A 17,281-nucleotide genomic window follows, 5' to 3' on the forward strand; every position below is an offset into this window, starting at 1 on the left:
CACAGCACCTGCTGCAGTGAAATACCCCGCAAATACATCTGAGGCTTTTTGAGAAAGCATATTTAAATCCTTGCATCCAGCAATCACTGCAGGACTGATGTTCGCATCCCAGATATTTGGGCTAAGGGAGTGGAATTAATTTACTTCAGTTCCTATGGGCAGGCACCAGACTCACAAGCAGAGGCCCTGCTCCAACCCATTGCAACTGAACAAATGCTATCTCTAAAATCCCTGTCTACAATTTTAAGGTCGTGTGTTCTGAATACATAGTCTGTGGTCCACTTCTGACCTAACACAGCCTCTTGCCTTCCTATTTGTATATCTCAGTCTGACACATTGCATTTGGGAATTACTAAAGCCCAATACCATGCTGCTCAGCCACACATTAAATAGCTAATACAGTTGCACTATGCCCCTCTTCCACCATTGCTAAACCAAACTGCACGGTTCTTTCTAACATATCATTCTGCACCTGTTTATCTATACAGGAGGAGAGTCCTTCAAAGAAAAATCAAAGATGGGAGAGAAAGACAGGGCAAGATACACAGATGAACTACTGTTAAGCTTTCTACCCACAAGGTAAAGAATAAAAAAACAGAAGAGATCCAGCAAAAACAAAATGTTGAGTCTTCCAAAAAAATCCAAACATCACTAAATGAATAAGGGGAAATTACTGTTTCTTTTTCCGCACACTATTCCATCCCTCTCTTCCTCCTTCCTTCCCTCTCCCCTCCCTCAAAAAAAAAAATCTAGAAGTTAACTCCAGCATATTTTTTGTTTGTTTTAAGCTATTAAATCATCGTTTTTCCTCAAGAAACATTGGTAATTTAACTGACAGTTTATTTTAAAAATAAATTGAGCCTTTGGTTGTCATGCAAGTGCCATATTTTATCCCTAATAGAAATAGTTAAACTTACTTAAATGCATGAAGAAGCAAAGAGGAAATAAAACAGCCATCCATCTTATTCGAGGGCCTACTCAGTGTCTTGACCAGAAAACATAAGACTTTACACAGCAGTGCTATAAAAGCTGAAAAACAAATATTCCATTCACCGTTGTCCTTGATCATTAACAAAGGGACAGGCTTTAGGATTTATGGTAGTAGCAGGTACTGCAGTGACAGTCTGTGTGGTTCTCTATCTTCACATTGTCCTTAAGGGTAATCTTAAAAAAAAAGAAAACACACACATGTAAAAACATAATTAGGATTAGCTACACAGTTAAAACCACATTCCCAAGCAAAAGATTTCTGAAACCTTTTTCTTAACCCCAAGTAGTATGCAGGCTCTATGAAGCACATGAACTAGAATGGCCTCTGAACACCAGTGCTGAAGCTGCATCATCAGTGGCTTTTGGAGCCGTAATGAGATGGTTTTCAGTAGCGACATGCAGCCTGGTGTCCTTAATTTGGCACTTCTTCATGCGCCTATTTTTCAAAAAATGTCAAGTAACCAATCTATGAAAAATCAGGAAGTGCCCTTAGAATACTTCCCATGGAGAATATAAAAACAGAGACCACAAAACACTGTGAGTTATTTTTAAGCTCAACCAAATTCTACTTGCTGTTTCAGGGCAGGTATAATGTTGGTGGCCTAGAAAAAGATCTGTGCTCTGCTCAGATGATGAGGCAGGATGGGTTCAGCTGTAAGGGTGTATAGGTAAGTCAGGTATTTAGCTCTCATTGCAGACAGAGGAGACCCAGGGCTTTATCCAGCTGCACACACCACAAGGTTGATTGACATTTGAGATGGGAGAGAGGATCCCACCAAGCCTCCAGCTGCCACTGCAGAAGGTCTTTTATGGGTCCTGTGTCTGCCAGCCATACACAGATGTTTTGGGTACCCCAGGGTATCTCAAATAGCACCGAATCTGTGAGTGGGTAACTGAACTGAGTGTCTAGTCAACACAATCATTGATCCTGAGTCAGATCACCACAATGATAGATACCTTAGCTTCTATCAGCTAGCTCACCATCGATTACATTAAATTTAAGTTTTCTTCACCTGGAGCTGAATCGCTCCCAAAACAATCAACTATAGCAGAACCTTCCAGGACTGTTAGATGCTGAAAGTAGTTGCACATGTTTACAGTTCCCTCCTGGTTATACTATCAAAAGTAAACACAATCACAATTAATCTAATGAGTACAGATGGTTTGGGTCCCTCATTCCCATGTATGCAATTGATAGTATTGACCAGCCACCTTCCCAGAGGACTCCTGCCTATGCAGGAAAGAAGCAAGGAAAATGACTAATTAAAATAAAATCCACATTGTATGACATTTAAGGACAGGGTACACCTCCAGGAGAGTTAAAAATGAGGGGACAACAAATCCACCACCAGACCTTCACACATTATAAGTCACAGTAGTTTCACTGAAATCAATGGCACTGCACCAGTTTCCACATCCCAGCTGAATATCAGACTTGGTACTGGCCAACACTTTAGAAAAAAAAGCATGAACCCAAGCACAGATCATATAATGCTAAGGATGTTTCCTTCAAATAGCTGTTCAGTGTTCTCCAGCAAAAATGTATTTATTTCTATTCACTACTTCAGCTAAAAATTGCAACCTAAAACAAGCTTAAATGGTCTCATCTACATCCTCACCTTGGTGAAAGCCTTTGCTACACAGCACGTGGCTTCTGATGTAATGTTCTTTGGAACGAGCATGGTCTTCTTGGACCTCATTGGAGTGGGATAGGCCCGGGAGAAACAGCACCCAGTGCACTGGTAAATGGGTGCTCCTGGTTTGGAAAAGAATCTGTTCTCCCCTAGCTTGCACTCTGGACAACCTGCCATAAAAATATACAGAAAAGACTTTTATTTGATGGCCAGCTGTATTTTCATTTTCAAAAAGAGAGGGAAAGTGCAAGCATTAAGAGGAATTACTGGCTGCATTCTGCGGTTTGATGTGTGCAAATCAGAAAGGCACAGAAACAAAAGCTCTCCCCTTCAGGGTCCTTCAACTCTGCAACATCCCCTATTTGTAAAACTAGAGTGTGGCTTTCCAGCTAAGGCACAAGCATTGCTTTTTTTCTATTCTTCCAATTTAATTTTGTTGACAAATCTTTTTTTTGGCATTTCTACTACACTAGTTCTCCCTAAAAAAAACCTACTAGCTAAAGGTAGTTAGCTAGCAACAGCAAGATTAAGAACTAGTGCTTCTCAGACATCACTTGTCTTCAGACAAGGCTCTATTATCAAGAATTTTTAAAATGCCTACTGATCCCAAGACGTTTTTTTAGCTTGCATTTTTCTATATTCAGTTCAAGGCTAATTAAAGAAACCCAATTGGCAGGAGGCAAATGCTCGACACTATTACAAGATTAAATCATTTAAAGTGTGAAAATGCTTTTTTATCAGAGTGTTTGCATGTTAAATTATGAGACTAAAGGTTGAACACAGAGACTTGGTGATGGAGAGGAATAATGACAGGCAGAGGAACTCCTCCTAACCTAGTCATTGAAAGTTGAGCACTCAGTTCTCAATACCAGCAAAGGAAAAGCCATAGTCTGATGGCCCTGGTGGGAAGTAGGTTCAGGTGCAACTGGAGGAGACCAAGATCTTGATACCTGCTACTACATGGAGGTGAGCTTAAAGCAAGGGTCTAAGCCCATCTACTGGAGGGACCCATACTGTGTCCACATGTATGAACACTACAAACCTCTGTCCTGGTCAGCCAGAGAGGACAATCAGGATCAAGTTGTGTTTATGTTTGTGTGAGGATTGTTTGTTTACGAGTGGGTGCTAGGAAAGGCACTTTCTCTCTGTGTTACTCTATGGCACTGGCCTTGTTAGTGAGGAGTGTGCACGTGTCCCTGCTGGGAAGTGGTGCTCAGCATATTGTGTGAATTAGAGGCTAGACTGAAGCCTCCATAATGCTGGGAATCTCTATGATATACTATTGTACACCATAGCTTTGTCCCACTAAACCCATTTGGGTCTTTCAGAGCCAAATCCCCTTGTAACTACGGTCTGTACTGGGTGACTTCTGTGACGCAGAGGTTTCTGTGGTTGCACCACAGTGTTCCTAACCCTTGAATCCAGTGAGAGGTTCTAGAGGGATAAAGGTCATACTTCTAGGGTATTTATAAGCTTGAGATCAATTTCACAGAATCGCGGAATCATAGAATAGTTTGGGTTGGAAGGGACCTCAAAGCCTACTCAGTCCCACCCCCCTGCCATGGGCAAGGACACCTCCCACCAGCCCAGGTTGCCCAAAGCCCCATCCAGCCTGGCCTTGAGCACCTCCAGGGATGGGGCATCCACAGCTTCTCTGGGCAACCTGTGCTAGGGCCTCACCTCCCTGTGAGTGAAGAATTTCTTCCATATAGCTAAGCTAAATCTACCCTCTTTTAGTTTAAAGCCATTCCTCCTTGTTCTATCACTCCACTCCCTGACGAGTCCCTCCCCAGCTTTCCTGTAGGCCCCTTTAGGAACTGGCAGGCTGCTATAAGGTCTCCCCAGAGCCTTCTCTTCTCCAGGCTGAACAACCCCAACTCCCTCAGCCTCTCTTCACAGGCGAGGTGCTCCAGCCCCTTGATCACCTTCGTGGCCCTCCTCTGGATTCGTTTTAATAGGTGAATGTCCTTCTTGTGCTGGGGGCCCCAGAGCTGAACAGAGTGCTACATGCGTTAGCACAGAGCATACAAAGGAAGTGAAAAAAAAAAAAAACAAAAAAAAAAAAACCAACAACAAACAAACAAACCCTCAGACACCCCAAAATATCCCTAATATGCTTCTTTTACAGAATGCTACAGTCCCAACATCCCATATTCTGGGATCTACTGAGGAAATATATTCCTCTGCTGAGGAAATACATGATGAGGAGCTATTGTTTTACTATTCCTGGTGTCACGTTGCCATTTTGATGTCAGAAGTACAACAAAATGAAACATTCCTATTTATTAATGTTTCAAGGATTAAGATCACACACATCAAGATGAGGACACTGTCATTTGGGAGACTTGTGACCTGGAGAAACCACGTTTAAAGAAGGAATAGGAAGGATACTTACAGCAAAATTATTTTGGTTAATTAAATTTTCGTACCTCAGCATCAATAAATGCAACAGAATGATGAGATTTATGACCATATCTATAAAACAAATTTAATTACTACTCTTCATAATTGTCCTATTTCTGAACACTGAGAGCAGCTTACCCTGCATGAGAAACTCTCCATCAGGGAAAGAATGAAGAAGATGCAGAAATACAGACAAAATGGTCAAAGTGACAGCTGCATACTTCCCGTAGCAATCCATGATCTTCCTGGAAATACAAGTAAACACATTTTAAAGGACTATTTCACGCTGGGTATGGAACCAGGATCTAAGCTAAACACTAATACAGCATTCAGTGCAAGTCACAGAGACAATTTAGAAACAGGATCAGAAACTGAAAACGTGCTATACTGATGTGCATTTTATAGCCTCAGAAAATTGATTTCATCACCACCATCATAACAAGAATGTGCCTTTCCTTCTAGCCTTAACAATCTTTTCTGAATATTAACATAAACCATAGCACATCAACTTCAAGTATCATAACTGCCTAATATTTATGGTAGAGTGGAGAAAGACATCAAACGCTTATGGAGAAGACAACAGAATCTGCAGTATCTGCGCCATGGAAAGACTCATTTCAGGGAAATAATTTCACATTAGATCATAATTTCCTGAGCCAAGAGTCAGATTATTTGTCCAAATACCGACCTCTTTAGTACCCAAGACCTCACGAACAGATTTACACAGTCCTGTCCCTTGGTGGAAAAAAGCTCCTCTGACCTCTGCAGTGACAGAAAACTAGAAAGCCCAAGGGGACAGGGTGCCCAGGGGGAGCTCAGAAGGGCTTTGAATAGCTCCAGAGCCACCTCTGTGGTATGGTGGCCTTGTCAGGAGAGTCACAGGGAGTTCAGAGTCACCATTATCTTAAGGACTGAGATTTCTGTCAGGCTTTGTCTTACTGACACACCAAATTGGGTTTTCAGTTCTGAACGACAGATCAAAAGTACAGAAAGCGGGTTTGGTATAAACACACCCTGCTTGGCTCAAACTTTTAAAAATCTTTTCAGTAGGTTAATTTTGTGCAAGATGGCAATATCTCCTGCACAGCACATCTGTTCTTGTACAGCTAGCACACGAGATGAAGTGGCCATACATATCGTATCACATGTTCTCTGGGTCATTCAAACAGGCATGCAGTTGTGTGGCTGTATTTGATCCAGATCAAATCTGTGCCACAGAGTTATGCATCCCTCTGATATGAATAAATGGGGGACAATAACATTAAAGATGTAGTGCATATAAGCTATGGCCATATGAATATAATCTCAGTTTCTATGCTCAATTTTTAAAAATGAATTTTCTTGTCTTTCTATTATTATTATTATTCCCAGTAAGATTTCATGGAGGAGGACACAAAACCTCAGTTCTCTCTGAGCAATTGGACTGGCAATTTCAGTGTCCAATCAGACTGTTTTTGCCCAGTCTCTCATTCAGAAAACAGAACTTCCCACTTAAAACTGACTTTTCTTCCAAACCACAGACCTGAGCCCTTCCTTCAGAAGTGAGCAGGCATTACTCACATCCCACGAGGAAGCAATTGGGTGCACAGAGAAAAAACACTGCAGAAAGGATGCTGCAGTACTCAGTTGCACAGCAGAGCATGGAGCCAGGCAGCACCCCTTTGTGCAACCAGCCTGCCGTGGGACAGCTTTCTCCTGGAGGATTTAGTTATAAGGTCTTTCGATTGCTGAGACAGAGTGCCTCACAACAGATCATTCCTTTGCAGATTATCCCCTGAGGGTCTCTGTGCTCATCACTCTTTTCATCCACCCTAAAGAAAGGGTGTTTTGCTGTGACCATGCAGCAGTGCATGCACTTGCTCCAACCTGGCTTCAGCAATGTGCCCCAGGCAGTGATCCCAAGCAGCCCACAGCACCACAGAGCCCACAGCTCCCAACCACCAACCTGTTCACCTGCCTCCTCAGAAACCTTATCTGATCGTGCAGGTCTCTTCGCTCCTGCAGTCACAGGCCCAGCCCGTGTTGGAAGCCAACTGAGTGCTGGTTTGGGCTGTGTCTGAATGGCAGGCTCCACAGCACCCCGAAAATGAAAAGGACAATCATGCCAGCAACACAGACATTAATCTTGAGATTTGGTGTAGAGGTTATTTAAGCACACCAAACTATTGGAGAAGGCACTGACATCCCTACGAAATAAAGAGAGTAGAAAGTCAGGAAGGGAAAGTGTGATTCAGATAATGCCAGCTCATGTCTGGAGAGAGATGCAAACCTGAGGGGGTCCAAGGAGCGAAGCTCCTTGCCTGATATGATCACCTAACTGAGTAAACCTGGAGCACTGGAGTGTGTGCAAAGAGCATATGGATTAACAGGGGGATGCCCCATCACCCCACAAATCCCCAGAGATATGTGGGGATGTGAGGCTGCTAGGCACAGGTCAGCATGTCTTGGTTCTCTGAGCAAACAGGCTGCAAGATAGTCATCAAAGGAAGCAGTCAGCCTGCAGTGGAGCACCGGTCATAAAATGTAGCTTTGAAGTCAGGACAATGAAGGAAACAAAATCAAGGAGAGCGTCATGCTTCCAGCAGTCAGAGAGAGCTCACGCCCAGGCAGATGAGGCTGAGGCCAAAGGCAGGAAGAGGAGAACACAGCCTTTGCCTGACCAGGCTTAGCAAAATCATAGGAAACTAAGTTTCCATGGGAAACTGGGGATGCATGTTTAAACAATAAAAAATAAAAAGCCTGCATGACACAACATTGCATCCCAAGGGACAGCCATGGCAGGCTAGGGTAGTGCCCACCAAATCTGTGAGGCGAGAATCTCTGCTTCAGCTTTTATTTTAACATATCCAGCACTTGTCCTGATTTTTGTCCAGGTTTTCTGATGAGACAAGCTTTCTGCTCCCCTTCCTCCTTTCAGACCTTTAAGGCAGACCCAAACCAGCTTGACCTGACTGTGTCCACCCAATGAATTTGAGGTGGCCATGCTGAGAATTACAGTCAAGGGTGGGTGATAGGATAGCCTCACAGGAGCTTTCAGCAGGGCTCTCAGGTTCCTGAAAGGCAGCTGCCAGCTCTCTGCGCTTTCCTCCCTGGACAAAAGTCACCTTTGCCCACACCGTAAAGGTGGCATTCTTCATCCTCATTTTGCTAAGAATGCAGAGCATTATGATTTGGTACATTATCAGGGTTTGAGGCCATCCCAGAGGGAAGTTGTTTAAATTACATTAACCAAAAAGGGAATTGAAATTGCAGTTTTGCACTTCCTCTATTGAGTTAGACTGTCAGGCTCACACTAAAACCAACAAAGACACATGTCAATAAAACCCTGACATGATCTTCTCTGTTCTTCCAATGTGACTGCATTTTGCCTGATGGTCTTCTACTGCTCAGTGGAACACATCTGCTCTTCAACCCCTTTGCTCTCCTGACTGTGCCCATGCTGCTAACCCAGTTAACAGCCACACCACTTCACCATCAAATCAAAGCAAGCTTTTACTTTGCCCTATTAATTGTCTTAAGCCATTGGAATGCTATAGAAGGCGTGAATTCTAGCAGCTCTTTGGAAAGATGGTAATTTCAAATGTTCCCCAGCAGTTAGTCTCACCTCACTATTTACAATAACTTGTATTTTTCTGTAAAAAAAAAAAAAAAAAAAAAAAAAAAAAAAAAGTTATCAAATTACCATTTATCACAACAAGGACAGCTGATCATCAGTGACTGCAAACAGGTCTTCTTGTCACGTGCACTTGGGACTCTGTGGATGTCTTTACAGTCATATCATGCTCCCTGGTACCAGAATTCCTACTCAAATTCTGTGGTCTGCATCCTTGCAGAGACATGCCAGAGAGCTTTGTTAGACGGGCCTGCTTTGTACTGACTGTATGAAATAATCTCAGGTCTTCAGCATAAACTTGTGATGCCCCTCTATATTTTTTTTTTGTATATTCTGACTGTGGTGATGTTGTGCCCAGCAAGACCAAAACACTCTGCACGCTGTGTTCATTTCTTCCCAAAGCACTCAGCAGTGACATATTGTGCCACAGCAATGACGAAGTGCCAGGACCTCGCTTCTGGCTGCAACTTGTATGCAGCAACCTGTTAGGAAACCACTGAAGAATAAGAAATCTCGACTAACATTTTATCCCCTTTATGTTTAGTCATGACTCGAAATTCAAAGACTCTAAAAGATGTGTTATTACCAGAAACTGCATAACATTTGACATCTGACAGCAGTACTGTTGACCAGGGGAAAAACAGGTTATTAATCAAGCATCACCAGATGCAATCAGAAATCACAAAATATCACCATTTAGCTGTCATGCAATCCTACAACCTTGTTTTCTATTACTTACAAAATTAGTTTAACCCCAAGTACTGATGTCTTAGCTCCAATACAACCTTTTCAGTTAGTTTTCAGAGCAAGAACTTTGACAGAATGGAAGGAGAAAAAAAGTTTTGTAGAGAGAGGGAAGAGGATGTCAAAAGCATGTAATTGTTCCCCTTTAGCAGAAAAATAAAAATATATTACCTCCCTTGTTCACCAAGAATGAATCAGCTGAGAAACTGCAGGATGGTGTTCGATGTAAGCTGTCCTTGATGTGTGGATGTACCTTCCTGAAACTGATGCACGAAAAAGCTGCATCTTTCTTTTATACCAGTGAAGTTAGATCATATTCCTCGCCCACATCTAAGCCATAGGATCAACTGTACATTTTGTCTAATGACTGAACATCACTTTATGTAATTACCAGCCCACCATGCTGATCTTATCTTCCACTTGACTTTCATAGAGACCATTATTTCCTTATATAATGAAAGAAAGGGCAGCTTGCAAGCACAAACTCAATGCCACGTAAGTTTCCTGGGGAACTCAAATATCCAGCATCTAGTTATTTGCTGCAGTGAACAGAATCTCATTTTAAAACAAGGTAGAGCTACTAAGGTTTCCCAATGCTTCTTAAACCAGAGGGGAAAAAATCTATAGCAATGGCATTGTTTTAGCAGAGAATAACAAAGAACAGCAGAGATCCATACAAACATTTAAGAGTATAATCTCTGTTTGAATTTAATGCCCAGAGAACAAATTCATGGATAGATACAGAACGATTACTTCTTTTAAAGGTCAGATGTCGGGCAAGATCTCATCTTGTTTTCAGAGTCAAGCTAGAGCAAAGGAGGCACTTTTGAAGATGGCATCCGGGTGCAGATTTTTAAGGCTTAGGGACTCACAAGTCCCCACTCCCAAGTGACAGAGCCTGTGTTGATGCTGGCTAAACAAGACAGGTCCCACTCTGCCTGCTGGCACCGAGACCAAGTAGAATGGCAGGGCCTGCATCCACTGAGCTCTTCTCTTCCCCATCCCAAAGCAGAGGTGTATGTCCAAGAAGCTCCTGGAAACATGCCTTGGCAATGCAGATAGCCCTGGGTCCCGCGGCTCGTCACGGAGTCTTGAGGAAGATTCACTTCAGATGTCTAAAAGTTACCTGCCTAAATCTGAGTTGCTCACTCTAGGCTGCCTCTGTAGTCAACAGAGAGACATAGGCCTAAACCCAAAACAATTGTCCCCAGCCTACATTTGGCTTGAAATTCGCTTCTGTTTCAAAACTGAAGATGGATTTTTATTCTGTTTTTCATCCAGAAGTGTGAGCTGGTCTAATAAAAGATGGTCTCTCTCCCTACAACCTTGCTTCATTTAATAATAATAATAATTAAAAAAAAAAAAAAAAAAAAGGCATAAGGCTGAAATCCGAAAGCTGCTGGTAAACACAGTTTACTAAGAAATATTCCCTTGGAAGACAGAAGCTTAATATTTGATGAAAATTGCTGAAGGTTACAGAGTACCTCTGACTTGGCTCTAACCTGCCAATTTCATACTCCAACTCAGCTTGTAGTCCTATGGGAAGCCCAACTTAACTTGTGATGGTCAGAAAAAAAGCATAAAACTATCCCCATCATCAGGAAAATAAATACGTGTTGTATATATTTGGTACTTATTTACTTATTATGTATTGCAGTATACCATCAAAATAGGAAAAAATAAATGTGGTACAAAATAGTGCTTTCATTAGAATGATTCGGGAACACTGATGACATTACCCTCAAAGCATGAAGAAAAATAAAAGTGCCCACAACCTGCTACTCCTTTCTTATCAGAATGTATTAGAAATAAATCTTGTGGAGTCAATGGAATTACACTGGTATAAAAGATAGTTTAAAAAAAGCTCCTATTTTTATTAAGAGGATTTCTGACTTTAGCCGCTCCAAATCTCCAACTAAAAATACTTGGTCAGATCTGTCTTAATGTGCCACTGAATGAGAAATGAGAGAACGTCGCTCACTACTTTAAATGTATGAAGAAAATAAACTGCAGTTTATTAAAGAGGGTATTCTTAAATCACTTAGCAATATCATCACAGTTTTTATTTCATTGATATTACCATCTGATGGCTTACAGAAGTAAATGGATGAAAAGACAGCTAAGTCTATCTGCCAAACTGACCGTCAAATGTGCTTTGCCAAGATCAGTATTTTGTTTTCTATTTTTAGGAGCAAAAAAAGTAATTCTGAGGTGGAAAAAGGCAGCAAACTGCTTAAATTTCCAAGCTTCTTCGAGGCTGCTATACTCCTAAATTAGACTAGGACTCTATTAAAGAGCATAAGTTACACTAAATTTAGCACTCGTTAAGACTGAAATCAGTGTGAGCTCAGCACTTAAGTGTTACTGAGTTTCACAACTTCAGGCTCTTTTTAGGAGCTGGATCCCTACAGCTGCTTCTCAGGCTTTCTCTGGAAAGGAGGGTTCACGTCTCCTCCCTGTCTCTGCCAGATGCTGTCTCAGGGTATCTGTCCTACTTCCCTACTTAGCGATATCTGCTTATCAAGAGGCTGTTTCCTGATGCTGCCTTTTCCCCACTAGGGGAAAGCTTTTCTTCTTTGCTACTCTGTGGAGTTGCAGGGTATCCTCCTGCTCCATCAGTAAAACAATGGGGAAGGGCTCCAGTACAAAAGAAAGGGCTTCAGTACAAAAATTCTTCCACTCAGCAATGACAGTCCACACTATGGATAAATAGTCCCTACTCCCCAAAAAAAAACTGTGATCAAAGATATGCACTGTAAAACAGAATTGATTTAGTAAGGGCAATACAAGGTTTGCTGTGCCTTACCCACAGCAGAAAGGATAAGGAAAGGAAAGGTCTCTCTTCCAAGAGACCCTGGAGGACAGAAGCTGAAGAAGCCCCAAGGCTTCTTCACACAGATATATGGCATTCTAACACAAAGACCTCCTGCCCGCTGAAATATATCATATAGCATTATGCAGAGAGTCAAAGTCAAGTTTTCTGCCATTTTACAGATGTCTTCAACAGATTATCTAAAACTACCTCTCAAAGCAATGTTTTTTGGCCTCTTCCTCCTTCCTTTAAAATCAATAAGAGTTCTGCCATTTTTTCAAATGAAACTGGATCTGGACTTTTAAGATTAGCTATTAGTGTTCTCAAGCTTCAGCCAAACATTGATTATTCTGAGACAATAAGGCTTTTAGTATTTATTCCACATAAATTATTGACTTCAGAGACTCCTCAATTCTAAAACCATAGTGTAAAGAGACTTCACTAATATGCATTTTTTCGCTTTTTAAAGGAATTAATATTACAGGTGATGGATTTCACCAAAGCTACCTAAGAATTCTGTCTCTGAAGAAAAATTGTAAGACTATAAGGAATACCTACATTTTTTTCTCCTTTCTTCTGTAACTTGTCAAGGTCAAAATGTTTATTCATGGCACCTTATTAGACAACCCATGGTACTAATAGGATGATGGCTTCTGTTCAGCTGTTTTCTCATGCTTCTTTTTGAAATAGGTTTATTTGAAATCCAACTCCTCTGAGCAAAATTAAAATGGATAATATTACAACTGTCACAGTATTGTGGAACAGCAAACAAAATGTCATTAACATGCAGGTTTGACTTCAAGGCCTTTAAAGATTGTATTTCAATATTCTTTTTCTCTGCTTTTAATTAATAGAAGTAACTACGCCTCATATAGTGACTAAACCAACTTACAAGGTCAGAAAGGACTATAGCTTTTACGTATAACATTGCTCAGTTGAAGATTTGACTAGATTTGTTAGACTTCTGAAACATTAAGTGCTCACTATTATTCAGAGGGAAAACACTAAATTTGACAGACTACTGATCTGATTGTGTCAGTGACTATGCTCCTGCAAAGCAAGGGTAGTCCATGAGAGACAGATAATGCGGTTTTATTTTAAACACACTTCAGTACTTAGCTTTTCTTAATGAAAACAGAAACAAAACCCTAGACATATGAATGAATCATTGCATGTCGGGTTCAGATCAGATACGTAGCCGTGTAAAAGGGAAATGTACACTTCCAGTCCGATGAAAAGAAGCCTGATCAATAATGCAAGATGTCTCATTTATACAACTAACAATTTCAGCGACTCACACCATCTAATACAAAAAATAATTGTTCATACAATTATCTAGTAGCTCTCTGTAGCCCCAAATCTGAACACTCTCAAATGCTTGCTGCATCACTTCTTCTACTAGGAGAAATTTCTATTACAAATTGCTTTCCCGTTTCATAGAGCTGTATTTCTTGCTTTTTACAGATGAAAGCAAAAAAATGCTTAAGTCCACCAAATTCCAATCAAATTGTGGCAAGCAAGAAGTAGCCTAGAGCACTGATAATAATATTTAAAAAAATGCACTGACATAGAAAACGTAACTTGAAAATAGACTGAAGAAAACAGCTTCTTTCTATCACATTACCAAGAGACTTGTTACCAGGTTGCCGTTAGCCTCTCTGCTGTCACTGCACAGAGAAACCTGACTGTCAGGTCATCCAGCTGAATAACAAACTCGCCTTGCTTAGATCCCTATTCCAGCAGCACTTAAGAAACCCACACAGAGATCTAGCAGTCATGGGCCTGCCCAGCACTGCCTGAGATGGCAGCAGGCTTGTCCCAGCGATCCAGCCAATCTCATGATGCTCCTGTGCACAAAAGTCAGGAAAAGATGCCACCCCCCGGAGAATTCACTGTCTCATTTAATGTTTGGAGGAATAAAGCCATTTCCTCCAACTCCTGTTCCACTCAGGTGCAGGTGACACCTGGGTATTGGCTGAAGACAACAGATCTGAAATATTCTGAAGTCCTTTTGGCTTCACCAAAATTTCCAGATGAGATTTTAGGTCTATGTAGTGCAGAAAGTCGGTTTCTATACCCACAGTGGTCTCTTCAACACATCTAAGCAATCCTTTCCTGCAGCCACCAACCCCTCCTGAGGAGCTCTGCATTGCATATGCTTCATGTTTGTGCCAGACTTTCAGAGCAACAAATGAAAGGAATTATACCAGGCATTTGGTTATCAGTGTTAGTGATTTAGTGCATGGAAAATGGTCTAGTGCATTATAATTAAAGCCATACTGGAAAGCAAAGCAGACCAATATTGCCTGTCTCCATACAGCTACCTTTCAGAAATGAAAAGGGTTTACATTTTTATAATAACACTGCAGTAGAGACCTTAAGGTGCATTAATGCTGGATACTTGGCTGTATCTTCAGAAAGCTGCTTTGGAAGTTGATTTTCCATGTTGTTGAAATTTAACTGCTATCAAGAGGCAGAACAGCAGCCATTCTCTGCCCGCAACATTACGTGGCTGTCATCAGAGGGACAGCAATGAACCGTAGCAATGTCTCATATGTAAACTAAGTTCCTATCTAAATAGACCAGACAGGTCTAAGCCGTACATCCTGGGGGAGAGACAGGCCACAGAAGGAGATCCAAAACCCAGCAAAAAATGTAAAAGATACTATTTTGTGGTCCATCCTATTTCTTAAGCTAAGCTTAGATTATAAATGAAAGAAATTAAATAGAACTAAATAAAATCTCCTATTTGAAATGGTCTAGATGGTGCTTGCATCCCCCTTCCAGATACAAAAACACGCACACAAAAAAAAAAAACAACAACAAAAACAGTGCAAAATGTTTCAGGAGACCACTCGCTGCTTCAGCACTCAAGAATTATTTCATTCATGTAAACTTCTACATGTGCTTCAGTAAGAAATTTGGTAGTTAGGAAAGTCCGAAAGACTCTGACTTGAAACAGCCATTTTACTGGGCTAGGATAGAGCCACGACAAAATTATACCAATGCCCAGCCAGATTCAACTTTTTAGCTGTTCATCTTTCTTCCTAAAAGGGCTGTTAACATGTATTTCATCGCCTGCATGTTCAATACGTGCTATCTGTCAAGAAGTACAGGTCATTTATATTTGGCGCTTGCAGAAGTGTGCAGAAGGAGAAAGGATAACGCCGTCAGATTCAATTCCTCCAACTTCAGACATCTGTGGTGTCATTCGTCTGACGGTGAATGTCCAAGCTGGTTGCTCTGACTACCTCCACAGTCAATGCAAAGAAACAGGCATTTTCAGACTGCACTTTATCTAACTTATCTTAGCACCCTTTTAGCATGAAATGAGTGATGCCTTACAACTAGCCACAGGGTCAAGAAAACTGGCTCAGTCATACCCACTTTTTAGCTGTCCGCACTTGACCAGATGAATCCATCCCAAGGATTCTTTCATTTTATCACTAATGTACAAGGAATAGAGATAATCATGCTTTTATCACACTTAGACAATTTGGGGTCCATGCTGTTTCCCAAGTTCTCTGAAACTTCCTACAGCCCAGCCAGGAGGCTAGGAAGGGGAGGAAGTTGAGAATTGATCTTTATCTATTAATTGCTTCCTATGTTCTTCCCCTTTGCCTGTGTTCATTTGTCATCTCTTGTCTTACTTGGCATTTGGTCTGAAAATTCTCTGAAGCAAAGGCTATCTTCTCATTCAAACTATCTTTCTCTGTATCTACAGCTCCTAGAACATTTAACTATCAAATACCAACAGTCAGCCTTTCTGGATACCAAGAAGGGAATGCACCGCATGCTTTTAAAGGATGGTGCTGCAAGGACAGCTTCTGTGATGACAGTAGGCAGACTTTCAGGAGCATAACAGCCTTCCCAGAGCTATTGCTATGTAGGGTTGACTTCCCAGAGACCCAGCAGGCATACAGAAGCCCACAGACTAATACAAAATGCAGTTAACGGTACTTGTTTTGATGTCACAGAAATACATATTGAGCTCCTTCAGCTTTTAGAGCATTTGGGACAGGCAGTTAAACGCAGTGACTGGAGAAAACCAAGTCTCCTAAGTGCCACAAAAGCCTCTGCAAACAAAGCCTCAGTTCCAGATTCGGGGTGTTGATTTCTTTCTCAGGAGCGTGCTGCACACTATTCCAAGCATGTAGCCAGAGCTTTTGGCTAGCAATAAAAACATCTTAGTATTTTAACCACCATTCATTAGCCGACTGCTTTTTTTCCTGGGATGCCCTTTAGAGTTCTTTCTCCATACTTTTTAAACATTTAAAAGTGCCGTATCTAAATGTTAGATAGGAAATTCAGAGAGAGCATAAGTTTGTCACTCCCACTAGCTATAAACAAGCACTACCACGTAAAGTACCAGTAGGTAACAAATGTTAATATTTGATATGCCTTAGCGAGCTAAAAGTAAATATATATATATATTTATTTTTTTTTTACTTTAAACAGTACTTTACTGCAACACTGAAGCAGGCAGAGCACACTGGCCATTTAAACCAGATTTGCTGCTCTTTGATATCGTGCAGAACATGGCAATACAACTGATTCATTACAGCAAATAAGGTCACAAGTTTGCCATTGATTTATTGGTTCAAAGGGTTGTATGTGTGAAATCAGCTCACTCTGACAGGGAAAAGTAAAGGTCGGTGCCCACGTCTTTGTTTTAACAGTTTCCTAACTGCTGTAGCTCTTCCTGCTTTAATGAGTGGGGGAACAGAGGAAGCGGTGTCCTTGGGAACTTCTCAGCCCTCATACCCATAACAGAGAGCTTTAAAAAGCACCAGTGGCTGTCCTGAGGAAACTGTGAATTAGGGCTCACATGCATAGATACGATCAGTACTCCTCAGAGCACAGCTTACAGAATTGCTCTGCGCAGCCTGGCTGGACAGGGAATGTAGCAAACAATGGGTCCAATTTCCTGGGCTGTACCAATGGCCCTGCAAAGGAGTCCTCTGAGCCTGCCTTTAATTTACATCAGAGTTACTTACCCTGCCGTCTGTGAACCACTGCTGGGCCACAGGGCATCTGGATGGTGGTCTAGAAAATGTCTGCAAGAAGTTTAAATGCTGTGCATAT

At 41.4% G+C, this 17,281-nt stretch overlaps 1 protein-coding gene across 1 annotated transcript; it reads right to left on the bottom strand.

Annotated features, from left to right (window-relative positions):
- Positions 1–1,086: 1,086 nt before the first annotated feature.
- On the bottom strand, positions 1,087–17,281 carry CGA (glycoprotein hormones, alpha polypeptide; the record flags this gene model as incomplete). The annotated part of the gene is made up of 4 exons (XM_084514978.1): positions 17,194–17,281; positions 5,166–5,272; positions 2,610–2,794; positions 1,087–1,164 (listed from the first exon to the last, which is right to left on the bottom strand). The coding sequence occupies exons 2-4, from the start codon at positions 5,263–5,265 to the stop codon at positions 1,087–1,089; spliced, it is 363 nt and encodes a 120-aa protein (XP_084371104.1). The 5' UTR covers positions 5,266–5,272; positions 17,194–17,281.

The sequence above is a fragment of the Aythya ferina genome (genome assembly GCF_964211825.1).
Source record: "Aythya ferina genome assembly, chromosome: 3".
Lineage (NCBI taxonomy): Eukaryota > Metazoa > Chordata > Aves > Anseriformes > Anatidae > Aythya > Aythya ferina.